The sequence below is a fragment of the Lynx rufus genome, unplaced genomic scaffold (assembly GCF_022079265.1).
Source record: "Lynx rufus isolate CCGP_SWC_20201006 ecotype Redwood Valley unplaced genomic scaffold, mLynRuf1.p SCAF_3, whole genome shotgun sequence".
Taxonomy (NCBI): Eukaryota; Metazoa; Chordata; class Mammalia; order Carnivora; family Felidae; genus Lynx; species Lynx rufus.
In genome coordinates this window covers 41,894,196-41,907,218 of record NW_025814845.1, presented here as the reverse complement: position 1 = coordinate 41,907,218, position 13,023 = coordinate 41,894,196, and the positions used below count along the sequence as shown (strand labels likewise).

The 13,023-nt window shown below is 38.6% G+C and overlaps 1 protein-coding gene and 1 pseudogene across 3 annotated transcripts in view; one reads left to right on the top strand and one right to left on the bottom strand.

Moving 5' to 3' along the window:
- Positions 1-12,716, bottom strand: part of CEP135 (centrosomal protein 135) — a 69,513-nt gene extending 56,797 nt beyond the window's left edge. Inside the window, exons 1-6 of one of the 3 annotated variants that reach the window (XM_047091319.1) lie at positions 12,507-12,716; positions 9,188-9,345; positions 7,609-7,799; positions 6,064-6,231; positions 3,107-3,248; positions 890-974 (exon numbers count right to left, since the gene is read on the bottom strand). In XM_047091319.1, the coding sequence (XP_046947275.1) occupies positions 890-974; positions 3,107-3,248; positions 6,064-6,231; positions 7,609-7,799; positions 9,188-9,300 (699 nt within the window). In that variant the 5' untranslated portion in view covers positions 9,301-9,345; positions 12,507-12,716. Of the gene's footprint in view, positions 1-889; positions 975-3,106; positions 3,266-6,063; positions 6,232-7,608; positions 7,800-9,187; positions 9,346-11,143; positions 11,296-12,506 lie in introns of those variants that run through there. The other 2 variants (XM_047091320.1, XM_047091321.1) reach the window with 2 other exon arrangements.
- Positions 11,081-11,170, top strand: LOC124521497 (uncharacterized; annotated as a pseudogene).
- Positions 12,717-13,023: the final 307 nt, after the last annotated feature.

The following is a 13,023-nucleotide window of genomic DNA, read 5'->3' as shown; positions in this document are numbered from 1 at the left end:
TAAAGTACTTGGAAAAAAATGTGATGAAGTGTGATTATAAATTAAAAAATAACAACATTCAACTTGTGCATATTTGATATTTTCAATCTCCATATAGTTAAGTTTTTTGGTTGACATTATCACAATCATTTTACTCCATTTTTATCTGAATAATCTTCAAAGTACTTTATAAACTTCACAGTTACACCAACACGTAAGTTACATTTATATTTGTATGTGCAGATCACTTCACTCCAAAAAAATAGTCATGTGCAGAAAATGAAAAACATGTTACCCAATTTAAGCTTCAGTAAGCATATTAAGAAAGAAAGCTGTAGTTATACAAATCAGAATTTGCCAAAATACCAACAGAAGGTATAAAAGAACAAAGCTTATTATGGTTATGATCTAACCCTGCATATTATATCAATTCCCCTACTTCTTCAGAGAATTATTTTACTAGTTCTTATAGAGAATACACAACAAAAAATATGGTACCACTCTCAAAAAGACTTCTGTTCAAGATGACAAAATATACAGTAAGAGCAAAAAAGTTATTTAAGATACCACTTTAAAGCATAATACACTTCAATAAAATACCTCCCAAGATGGAAACAAGTAATATAATTAAGATATTTGGGGAGATAGATGACTCACCAGAAGAAAAAAAAAAAACAAAAAACTGCTATTTACCTCAATGCATAATGAAGGGACTGGACTGTTTGCTCTAAAGCCATCTAAGCTACTCCAGCTACTATCTTTATTAAGAAGCTGGTAGAAAAGATAAAAGCTGTATACAAACTCAGTATCAATAATCCCAAATATAACCCAACTTTATTTACAATCATAGCATACCCATCCCAACAAGGCGACCATGCATCCCTACTATGCAAGTATATAAAAATCCTACCTGCTGGTTATAATCTCGCAGTTCACTTTCCATCATTGCTAACTTTTCTTGTAACTGGTGGACTTCCTCTTGAAGTTCTTGAATTCTGAAACACATTTATAACTAGTGCCAATATAGTTTTGTTGAGAAATACAAAATAACAAGAAATGAAACTAGATGTGTTGTCCTATAAATTCTCTACTTTCTATTTCTCAGTAAAGTATGAAGTGCTGTGCCAAAGGATTCCCAAGCACAATATAATCAGAGTAACATTATCTTGCAGATTTAATTTTATATTCTAAGAATGGATAAAAAAATCCTGAGCGGTAAATAATTTGTAACCAGATACATTATGCCTACTATTGCATTTTGATCCTTAAAACTCTTTGAGGGGCACGCCTTGGTGGCTCAGTAAGTTGGGCGTCTGACCTCAGCTCAGGTCATGATCTCGTGGTCTGGGTCTATGGGTTGGAGCCCTGCGTCGGGGCTCTGTGCTAACAGCTCAGAGCCTGTAGCCTGCTCTGGATTCTGTGTCTCCTCCTCTCTCTGCCCTCTCTGGGTCACACTCTGTCTCTCTCTCTCTCTCTCTCTCTCAAAAATAAACAAACATTAAAAAAAAAAAAACAAAGAACAACAACAAAACTCTTCGAGGTACTGCTGTCAATTCTTAGGTTCAAGAAACTAGAGGGTGTAGTCCAGAATTCACAATATTATTAAGTGAAATAAGGGATCAAAGTGTGTTTTCTGAATGACCCTGTATTTTCTAATGAACTACCCTGCAATCCTGGAGAAGAAAAATATTGAGAAATACTACAATTTACCAAGTATCTACAGCAAAAACCTACTGCTTTCTGGAACTTGTTAATTCTAACAAAATCAAGATTTGTCTAAATTATCTGAATTGTACAACTGCTCAAATGTATTTGTACCATATCAAACTTTGCCAAACATTAACATAAATATGACATAACCACTTTCATACTGCAAAAATAAAGCCTGAAGCCAGTTCTGCTTTTAAGAGAGATTTTCCATGGAGTAGAGTCAGTGAGGCTGGACATACCCTGTCCCTGCTGTTACTGGAACCAACATTTCCTGCTTATCTAGGTTTAGAAGAGTATATATGCAACTGCACTCATATATATGCACATGAATGACTCTGCATACAAGCTATGTATACGTGCAAATGAAAACAAACAAGATGTTTAAGAGACTAATGCCACCCATGATGGTTTGATAGAAAAGAAACGTTTTAAGGAGAAAAGATAATGACAGAAAATGACATATATGCAGACCAAAAGCCTCCTTAAATATACTAACAGGCTGTCTGGGAAGTCCTAGGTTACAACTGTAACAGAAAAACAAAACACAAAATACTACACAGCTAAGGTCAGATAATTATAGTTATGTAGCACTGCATAAGAATAACTAAGAGATCCTAATTAGTACCTCAAGTAATGTTCCTTTGGATTGTTATATTGAGATTAATAAAGTGAAAAAACTCCTGCATACTTTTTACATAATCTAAAAAATAAAGTTATCTGCACTAACCATTTCTACTAGTATAGTACGTATTTTAGAATGTGTCTCCAGCTATGACCATAGAGGCTGTCACTAGTGTTCTCTTGCTCCTATGAACCCCTTATAATTTTCTTAATGGCATTCTATGTATTTCTCTTGTCTCATTTTTACTGTTAGAATATAAGCTTCTCAAAAGCAAGGCTATCTTACTCATCTTTACATCCCCAAAACACTTACATTGTGTTTTTCTCGGAGTTTAATGAAGTTTCAATTAAAATGGAATTTATATCTGATTCCAATATAAGGAAAAACAAGTACATAGAGTTAGAGAATCATGAAGCAAAAATGTCAAAGCCAGTTACAAATCTATTCAGGTTCGTTGGCATTTGACATAATCTGAATAGAGTCCTGTAAAAGATGAATTGGGCAATGAAACTAAATATTAAAGCAATGCTACTAAAATAGGTTCTAGATGGCAATAAATTATTTTAAAGCAGATATGAACAGAAACATCAGATTTATGATCTATTTGAGATCAAAGTTTCAAAAAAGTAAAAACATTCTATATTGAAGATACATTCAGAAAGTACTTCTTGAGTGCTTATACAAAATTCTGTGGTAGGCCCTGGAGATACAACAGTCAAGAAGACTGAAGCCCTATATCGAGAAACTTATAATCAAGTTGATTAACTGAAACTAGCAAAAAATTATTTAATGCACCTGTTATCAGCCACTTGCAGGAGGTCTGCAATGTAAGGGTCATCTGGCTGAGGAACTGGATATGAACTGACTTCGGAGGGAGGGACTGGTTCGTCTATCTGCATACGCTGGCGCCTGAAAGCAATACTTCTTTTCTTGCCACCTAAAAACAAATGTGTACTTCAAAAACATTTAAAAGAAACAAAACACTGTCTTAAAATTAAATATTCCAGAAGGTTAGGCTTTTTGTTATAAAGTATGCCTCTAGCTCATAAAACCTAGCAATAAACTATCTCCCCCCCTCACACCCTGATCTTTAACTATACAATGCATTCCTGAAAACCTCAACAAGACATGGTTACAAGACAAGTTTTATTTTCTGCATGCTTGGTACATATACCCAGATTTAATCTATTCCTCCACTAGATGGGGACAAGACTTTGGCAAGATTAAAAGTTGAGTGTGCCCTGTGGTATTTCCTATTATGAGCTCAAGAAATCATCACCAGCAGAAAACTATCAAATGAGAAGCTTAGGGAAGTAATAACTAAAACAGAAATGTTTATTAAGCAATGCCAAAAGAGCAGATAAGAGAAACTTTATGTAGCAAAATTAGTATATAATAAAAGTCATCTATAATATAAAATGATGCTACAACCTGAATTAGTGGGAAATGTCTACTTAATTATCCTTGAAACTAGCAGGAGTAATTTCTTTTTATGGGTAGATACATACTGTCTTGGTCCAAATTAAATGGATAGTTTACCTTTGTCAGCATCTGGCCAAGATTAGACATGCACTTGAAAGACAAATCTATCGTCAGGAAGAACAAACACAATCCACAACCTTGTCTTCGTTAGAATCCTAACAAATTTTGTATGCACTTACCTCATTTTGAGGATGAAGAAACTGGGTCAAAAGTATTTAAATGACTTGTTTCTAGTTACACACCTATACAAGGCAAACCATTTTCTCCTTCCCTTACCTCCTGGTTTTTCTCCTTGGTTGCTCCTTCTCAGCTTCTTACAAAGACCCTCTCCTTCCACAGTCCAAGGAAGTTAAATGCCAACTTCCCTAGGGTCTGTCTTTGGTTCTCCTCTCTTCCCAGTCTATACAATCTCACTAGCTAATTCCAATTACATCCATAGCTTCAATTCCCATGATACTCCCAATGACTCCCAAATTCAAATCTTCATCTAGGACCACACTTCTTTTTTTTTTTTTTTTAAGTTTATTTATTTATTTTGAGAGAAAGAGCAAGAGAGCAAGCATGTGAATGGAGGAGGGGCAGAGAGAGAGGGAGAGAGAGAATCCCAAGTAGGCTCTACATTCAGGGCAGAGCCCCATGTGGGGCTTGATCTCATGACCCCTTACGAACTGTGAGTTCACGACCTGAGCTGAAATCAAGAGTTGGATGCTTACCCGACTGAGCTACCCAGGAGCCCCTGGGACCACACTTCTAAGAACAGATCTACACCACAAATCCCACTGCATACTAGAAATCTCAATGCAGATGTTCCACTAGTATAACATACAACACGTGCAAAAGTGAACTCCTGCTCTGCTTTCCACCTTCTCAATCTTAAAAATGTTACCATCATCTACCCACTCATTCACTAGAAACAGAAATCTGGGAATTCTTCTACTTCCCAAGTCCCTCATATTCAGTCACTAAATTCTATAGATTCTACCTCCTGAATCTCTCTGGAATCTGCCCCACTCTTTTCTCAGGAAATCTGACCATCCTCTTTCTCCACTTTAATCTAGTTACTTCTGAGACCTTTTCCATGTTTCTCGATCTTTTCTGCCTTTAGCCCAAAGTCCCCCTCTCCATCTCATCTCTTGCCATTTCAATCCTCATGGATTCCACTTGGCTACAGGCACACCATAAGATGACTATGCGTGGTCTTTGTCAACACTTGCAACTGTGCCAGCATATAGATCTCCCTTCATCACAGTCTTCATTCTGACCAAATCACTCCTGGTTCTCACTGTGCTCCTAATCCCTCACTCTCCACCTCATCTCATGATCCAGCATTTTCCTACACCTCACTCACTCTCAATAATCTTCATCCCGTAATTCAGACATCTTGATGATCTTGTCACTGGTACTAGAGATTCTTCCACCAACTTTATGCCTGACCACCCTCAACTATGGATATGCCCCATCATTTCTTTTGTCCTGCTCGAGAACTACTGAGTATAAAGCTAAAAAACAGTAAAAATAAACTAAGAAATAGGTAAATAGATCATTTCCAAATTTTTGATGAGTACAGATTATCTTTACAACTAAAATAATAATGATAATATTGAGATGGCAGCCATCAAAGAGTTCCTTTTATAGCTTGTGGATCTTCAGATTGATAATTCTGCCACTTCCATTTCATTTCCTGAAAGTCAGGGCCGGCTTGTGAAAAGTTGTTAAACAACATGCTAAATGTGAAATGTCAATCTTTACCCTGAACCTTTCCTGTTCAGAGCATCAAATGAAGACTTCACTAGGTTTTATAGTGGCTTTCTGATTTTGGTAGTCCATTGAATTTGGAAGTCTATTTCAAAGGAGTTTGAAAGTTGTTGTACACTGTTAACGACTGACTGCCCCTGTCCTCCCTGAAATACCATGATTGTTTATGAAAAGTATCTTTAATAACGCTGCGGACAATTTGGCTTGGAAAAAAAATAATGATACCAATAATTTAAAAAAGGAACTTAAAATAATGATTAAGGAAATAAAACTCTGGGCACTGAAGTTAGACTACTTATACCTAAGAAGCTACTATTATATAAGTTCTTAAACACATGCATAAAATACCAGCTGGATCTTCAGAAATAAATTTAAAAGTTTATGTGATGATCCAAGATCATCTTTTCAAGTACTAAAGTCTAAGCATGAAAATCCAAAGTCCTATTTTGGTCAACAGCTTTAATATCTTTAAAAGATTAGTGTGTACAATTTGTTTTGAGAAGGAACAGACCTACCTGGAGTTTGTACTACAGCATGCAAATTCTTTTCTTGAAGTTGTTGAATTCTTTCATTCTTAGCTTTACTCTCTTTTTCCAAAAGTTTGAGTTTATGAACATATTGGTTATTTAGAAACTTCAGATCAGCTGTTTCACGTGCACACTTCTTCAATGTAGTTTTCAACTCTTAAAATGAAAAAGATTCAAAAACTATTTTACAGATCAAGAAATCAGTTAAGTCCTTCCATTTCACAAAATACAAAAAGTCGCATTAATTTGAAAGGCTCCATCCAATTCTTAGCCAAGCTTTGTTTGAAAGGCTATTACCTTTTCTACCACTGTTAACAAAACTGCAAATAAGTCACTAAACAAAACAGGGAATTATATTTTTTTTCTGCTATGTGGCTTAAGTTATGGCTTTTGCTCCAACTTAGTAAACTGGGTATGAAGCTGAGGGATTATGAATTCATGCCAGGTATTAGGGCTTTCTACTGAATATAACAAGAATTTATAATAAGATAGCCATACAGTTACCCTCTGTCCAGGACTTTGAAATCATCCTTTTTTAAAAAAACTTATTAATGTTTATTCCTTTTTTGAGAGAGACACACATACACAGAGCATGAGCAGGGGAGGGGCAGAGAGAGAGGGAGACACAGAATCTGAAGCATGCTCCAGGCTCTGAACTGTCAGCACAGAGCCTGATGCAGGGTTTGAACCCACAAACATGAGATCATGACCTGAGCCAAAGTCGGACGTGCAACCCACTGAGCCACCCAGGCACCCCAAAATCATTCTATACAATCTTTGAGTTCAAAGACAAAGCATTAAAGATTCCGAATGATAGAAGATTCTCACCTCACTTTAGTTCTCTTACTTTCAGTAAGAGGTTGTTTCAAGGACATTTCTTTAGTTTCAGCATTTAATATTTTCTACAGTAATTTTATTTTTTTATTAATTAAAAAAATTGGGGGGAGGTACTTGAGTGGCTCAGTCAGTTAAGTGTCTGACTTTGACTCAGGTCATGATCTCCTAGTTCATGGATTCAAACCCCGTGTTGGGCTCTGTGCTGAGAGCTCAGAGCCTGGATCCTGCTTCAGATTCTGTGTCTCCCTCTCTCTCTGCCCTTGCCTCGCCCCCTCAAAAATAAACATTTAAAAAAAATAACAAAAAAATTTTTTTTGAGTATAGGTGACAAACGTTGTGTTATTTTCAGGTATGCAACACAGGAATTCAGCTTCTTTATAAGTTATGCTATGCTCACCACAAGTGTAGCTACCATCTGTCACCATACAATGCTACTGCAGTATCAGTGACTATATTCCCTATCCTGTGCTTTTTTCTATAGAAATTTTAATTCTAAAGATTTAACCCACATATAGTGAAGAAGAATATAGCTATGAAATGCAAATTTATTTTCCTTGTTGGGAACTCTTTGACACACTCTACATTATTTCAAGACTGTTAGGGGGGAAGACTATCACATTTCTGCATAGAAGCCTTCCCTACATATAAAACAAAAAAGGAAAAAAATATTACATTTTAAAAATCACAAAAGTTTACCTTTAATATGTTGGCTTGATTGTTCTCTCAGTTTCATTAATTCCAGGTATAATTCATTATTTTCCTTTATCAATCTTGCATTTTCAAGTTTATAAGGTTCCAAAACAAAATCAAAATTGGCACTTTCTTTTTCAGCTTTCACAGCAGATAATTTTGATTTCCGAAGACTTTCTGTTGTATGAACTAGGTCACTGAAATTATACAAAATATAAATACAAGGAAACATTCTCTTAACTTTTAATAACTAAAAATATATTTCTAAAAATGTTAAATGTTAATGCTAAGTAAGATGAAATCTAAAAACAGGGTGGTGGTTCAGTCAGTTAAGCATCCAACTCTTGATTTCAACTCAGGTCCTGATCTCACAGTTTGTGATACCTGCTCCAAGAATGCTTGGGATTCTCTCTTCCCTCTCTCTGCCCCTCACCCGATCGTGTGTGAGTGCACACGTGCTCCTTACCTCTAAGCACACAGACCAGAATATTCATACATCAGTATTTACTGAGCAGGGAACACAATATAGAACACATTATCATGGATCTTCTATCCTATTGACAGTTTGTCAGGTTTTAATACTATATGATAAACTCAACAACTATTTCAGTGCCAACTATATGTTCAGCCTGTCCTAGGTAGAGCAGAGATAAAGTCAGTCTCTAGTCTTAAAGAGTTTGCATCCTAAAGGAAACACAAGAACAAGTTTCCAACAATGATTTAAGTAGTGAAGGTAACATTCAGCAGATGTGACAGACTCCTGCAGGCCATTACAGCTAAATGAGCATGGGCAGGAGGGAGAGGAGAGAGGGATTTCCCAGGCAGACAGAATAACACATGGAGATCAAGGGTGAGAGTACACTTATGTCTGGGGAGCTTCAAATGGTTACATACATGGGAGATGAAGCTGTAGAACAAAATCACTATATAAAAAGTCTGCCAGTTTTTGAAAGTTAAACACACTTTACCCTACAACCCTGAATCGCAGACACAGAACTACATCATGAAGAGTTCTGGAAGCCATAATAAAGACCACCAAGTATCCCCCTCCAGTCTCTCCTTACCATCATCACAGCTTGAGCCCTACTGCAAAAGCTTCCCAAGCAATTTCCCTGTTCCTGTCTCAAATCACAGTAACAACTCATGTAGAAAAGAACAAAAATCACACAGAATCTTTCACTTAAAGTAACATGTAACCACTAAAATAATGACCAACCACATAATGGAGAACGATTATCAAATCACAGTAATTAAAAGACCAGAGAGGCAGACATAGAACTCCCAACTGTATCAGAAAAATCACATAAAAAAATTGTAATTCTATTCACAGAGAAAACTCTCAGAAATGTCTACTCTGAACAGTATAGTGTGAATGGTGACCCTGAGAGTTTTGCAATGTGGAGGACTTGAACTGATGATATAGAAGCAGGATCTAAGAATAATGAGCTTCAGATGATTGAAGGACTTTATAAAAACAAAAACCAAAAAAATCCACCCATTTCTTCACCGTAACACGAAGTTCAATAGAAACTAGATAAATGGGATTAAGGATCACACAGGTTTAGAACTGTATTTTCATCTTTACCTGAAAAGTTTTTCTACCAAAGGTAAACACTCCACTGTCAGAGTCTGGCGGTATCCCAACTGATCCAATCTTTTTCTAATATTAATATACTTTCTTTCTGCAGCTGTAGTCATCTTGTCTTCCAAAAGTAGTTTTATTCACTCCCCAAAATTAAAGCCCTAAAAGAAAGGAGTAAAACATTACTGTTATTATAGTTATTATTACTGTGTCATGGTAAGAAGGAAAGATTATTTTAATATGAATCAACTACTTTTTGTTTCTCTTCAGGTAGGCAGCCTTCTGGAATATTTAGATTGATTTAAATGCAATGCTTATGATAGTCACATTGCTGCACTAAAATAAATCTCTCTTTATAAGCCTATATGTAAAAGGTAAAAAAATAAAGAAGAAAACAAAGAAGAATATTTTCCCAAACCTGAGGTAGGCAGAGAATCTTTCGAGAAGCCTTTTTTGAAAGCACTAAATATAAAAGAAAAACCTGATAAATTTTTAGACTTCATCAAGTTAAAAATGTCTGCTCATCAAAATATTCCATTAAGAAAACAAAACAACAAATGAATGGGAGAAAATATTCATAGTATCTGATAAAGGATTTATATATGAGGTACATAAAGAACACTTACAGTTCAATAATAAAGCCCATCCAAAAGAAAATGGGCTAAAGACTTGAATAGGCACCTTGCAAAAGGTAACTGAATGGGAACGATCATAGGAAAAGGTGCCCACCACCTTTAGTTATCAGGGAAATACAAATTAAAACCACAATGAGGTATACAATTTCACCCATACTAGAATGGCTAAAATAAAAAGCACAAGACCAAATGTTGTCAAGGATTTGGAGCAATTGGAATCTTCACACTGCTGACAGGAATGTAAAATCACTGTGAAAAAAAGTGTGGCAGTTTCTTATAAACAAACTTCTACCCTGTAACTCTGTAATTCTATTGCCAGGTATTTACTCAAGGAAATGAAAATAAACATCCACAAAGAGACTCTACAAGAATATTCATAACTTTACTAATAGTCCCAGACTGGAAACAACCTATATATGTCCATCAACAGCAGAAGTATAAATAAACTATGAGGCATTGACACAATCCTACTCAGGAATGGAAGAGAAGGAATTTACTGATACATGTCAACCACATGAATTAATTTGGACATTTGAGCAATGGAAGCCAGACACATATACTGTATGGTTCTATTTACACGAAATTCAAGAACAGGCAAAATGAAACTATGTAGATAGAAATCAGAACAGCTGTGGGCTGGGTCAGCCTGGGTCAACAGAGTGGGTGGAGACTGGCTGGAAGGTTTAAAAAGGAACTTTCTGGGGTGATGAAAATATTATGTTAACTGGGGTACCAGTTACACAGGTGTACTGCATTTATCAAAGGTTTTCAAACAGTACACTTGAGATCTGTGCATTTCACCATGTAAATTTTACTTCCATGAAAAAAGACACAAACACATAAAGTAGTTCTACACATATTTTTATCCTTGCCTTTTTCAATGCTTATGAATATATTCTCTATCAATCTGCCCTAAAATGGAGTTATCCAAAGATTGCTTGTGTAGAACCTTTGCTCTTTTCTAACCTTCACCAGGTAAACATAGTGCTAGTACTCATATTTCTAAGACATACTAAACTTTTGTTTTACAGCTCTATTGTTTTTCACAATTTATAAAATGTTAATGTATATGAACACATGCAAAATTTCATCCTCACAACTTACCCTATAAGGGAGACAGGGCCTACTAGACATCCTCCCAATTCAAAGGCAAGGAAAGGATGCCTCTAGAGAGTTTTCCCAAACTACAAAGCCACAAATCAGGTGGGCATTCAGGTCTCTTGAGTCCTGGTCCAGCACTCTTGTTTCTCTACCAAGGTGCAATCCTTCTTGGCCTTTTGGCTAAGATCAAGTGTAGTATCTATACCAAGCTGCAGCAACTTACCAAATCACTTCTAAGGTAGTACCTCTCCTTGATTACTCCTTTCTACAAATCTTTTCTCTCCACGCTCTTGCTAACCTTTTCTTTCAGTTGTGTCTCCATGGACTTTCTAGGTTCCTTCCACAAGAGGGAACTGATTGATGCAGGTCAGGAGAAACTCCTGGAGACATCAGAAAAACACCTGTCAAGGGGCGCCTGGATGGCTCAGTCTGTTAAGGGTCGGACTTTGGCTCAGGTCATGATCTCACGGTTGGTGGGTTCAGGCCCCATGTTGGGTTCTGTGCTGACAGCTCAGAGCCTGGAGCCTGCTTCAGATTCTGTGTCTGCTTCTCTCTCTGCCCCTTCCCCACTCAGGTCTGTCTCTCTCAAAAATAAATAAACATTAAAAAAAATTAAGAAAAACACCTGTCAAACCAAGAACTAGCAGGGCCTCACCACTCAAATATTTCTCCTCTTTGTCTATTACCAACTTTGGTTACCCAGAAATAATACTTCCTCACATCCGGGCTGAGGCAGAATGTAAATGAATCAAAAAATCATCGAAGCACAGGGCAGACAGAAAAGATTAATATCCCCCAAGAAGAACAAAAAACATGTATTATGCTTTCCTCGCCTATGGGCTGCTGTCTTCCCCCACCTACATCACCCAAGCACTGTGGCTCTCCTCAAATTTTCTAGCACAACCATATAAAAAGGTTAAGTTTGGAGGTCCTCCACGCATATGTGTTTAGAACCACTCGCTAGCTTGACTCTGGGGAAAAGCAGGTGTCTGAAAGCCAGTACATCTTGTTTTTACAAAAGTGACTTGTGTGCACATCTGCACAGGGGCTCAAAACAAAACAAAAGGCCAAGCTAAGTTAGGTTGTCTCGAAGTCCTTCAGTGCCAAACTTAAAATAGTAGAGACTGGAAAGGACAGGGGATGTTTTCGAAAATGCAAAACAAAAGTTAACAAAAGGCTCTAGTCCTACACCTTGGGATGCTTTGTTTTTTTACAAAGAGCACGTACTGTTCTTACTCAACAGGGCACTTTAACTTTTAAATCAACCCATCAGTTGGCAGCAGGCAGGTGTGCACGCACCGCACAAACGCCCGCGGCCAGGGGCGCGGGAGGAAACCCCGCAGCTTGAGTTGCCCCAGGACCACCTCCGGGCCGCGGCTTCACTGCCGGGTGTCGAAGTGAAGGGGTGTCAGACGCGGGCCCGCAGGGAGTCTACGCGCCCCGCCCTGCCGGGCCTCACTTCCTCCCGCGGCCGCGCGGCCTCCCTCCCGGCAGCGCCCGGGCCCGGTCCGCGGGGACCGGCGGGGAGGCCACGGCGAGGACGCCGCCGGCGCGCCCGGCCCTCCCTTCCGCACGGCGGCACTCACCCGCACCTCCGGCCGCCGCTCCCTCCGCCTGCGGCCGCATCACCTCTCAGGCCTCGCCTCTCTCGCTGGCTCCTTCAGCCCTAGACTCCGGCTCCAGCTCTGGGACAGTTTGAAAATGGCGCGGAGAGAAGGTCCCAGCCTGCGCGGAGTCGGCGCCGCGGTTACCCCGGTAACGGGACCCGCAGGCGATTCGCAGCGCTCGGCGGCCGATGGCGGCGCTGGGCACCGGAGCCCGGAAACGCAACGGCCGGACGGCGCGCGGCCACGGCGCCCCCTGACGGCGGGCAAACCCGGAACCTCAGCGGATGCCAGCGGTGATCTTCACGTTGGCCGGGTTCGCTGACAGTCTACTGGGCTGAGGGTTAAAACACTGCCCTTGGTCCCTGCAGCGAATAAGCCTCCACACGCTAGCTGAACTTCGCCTGCTGACCACGAAAAGTCCAACCTAAAAATCACGTTTTCTTTGCTACTTTCCCTGATAACCACCCAATAAAATTGACTATTGCCGCCACATCCA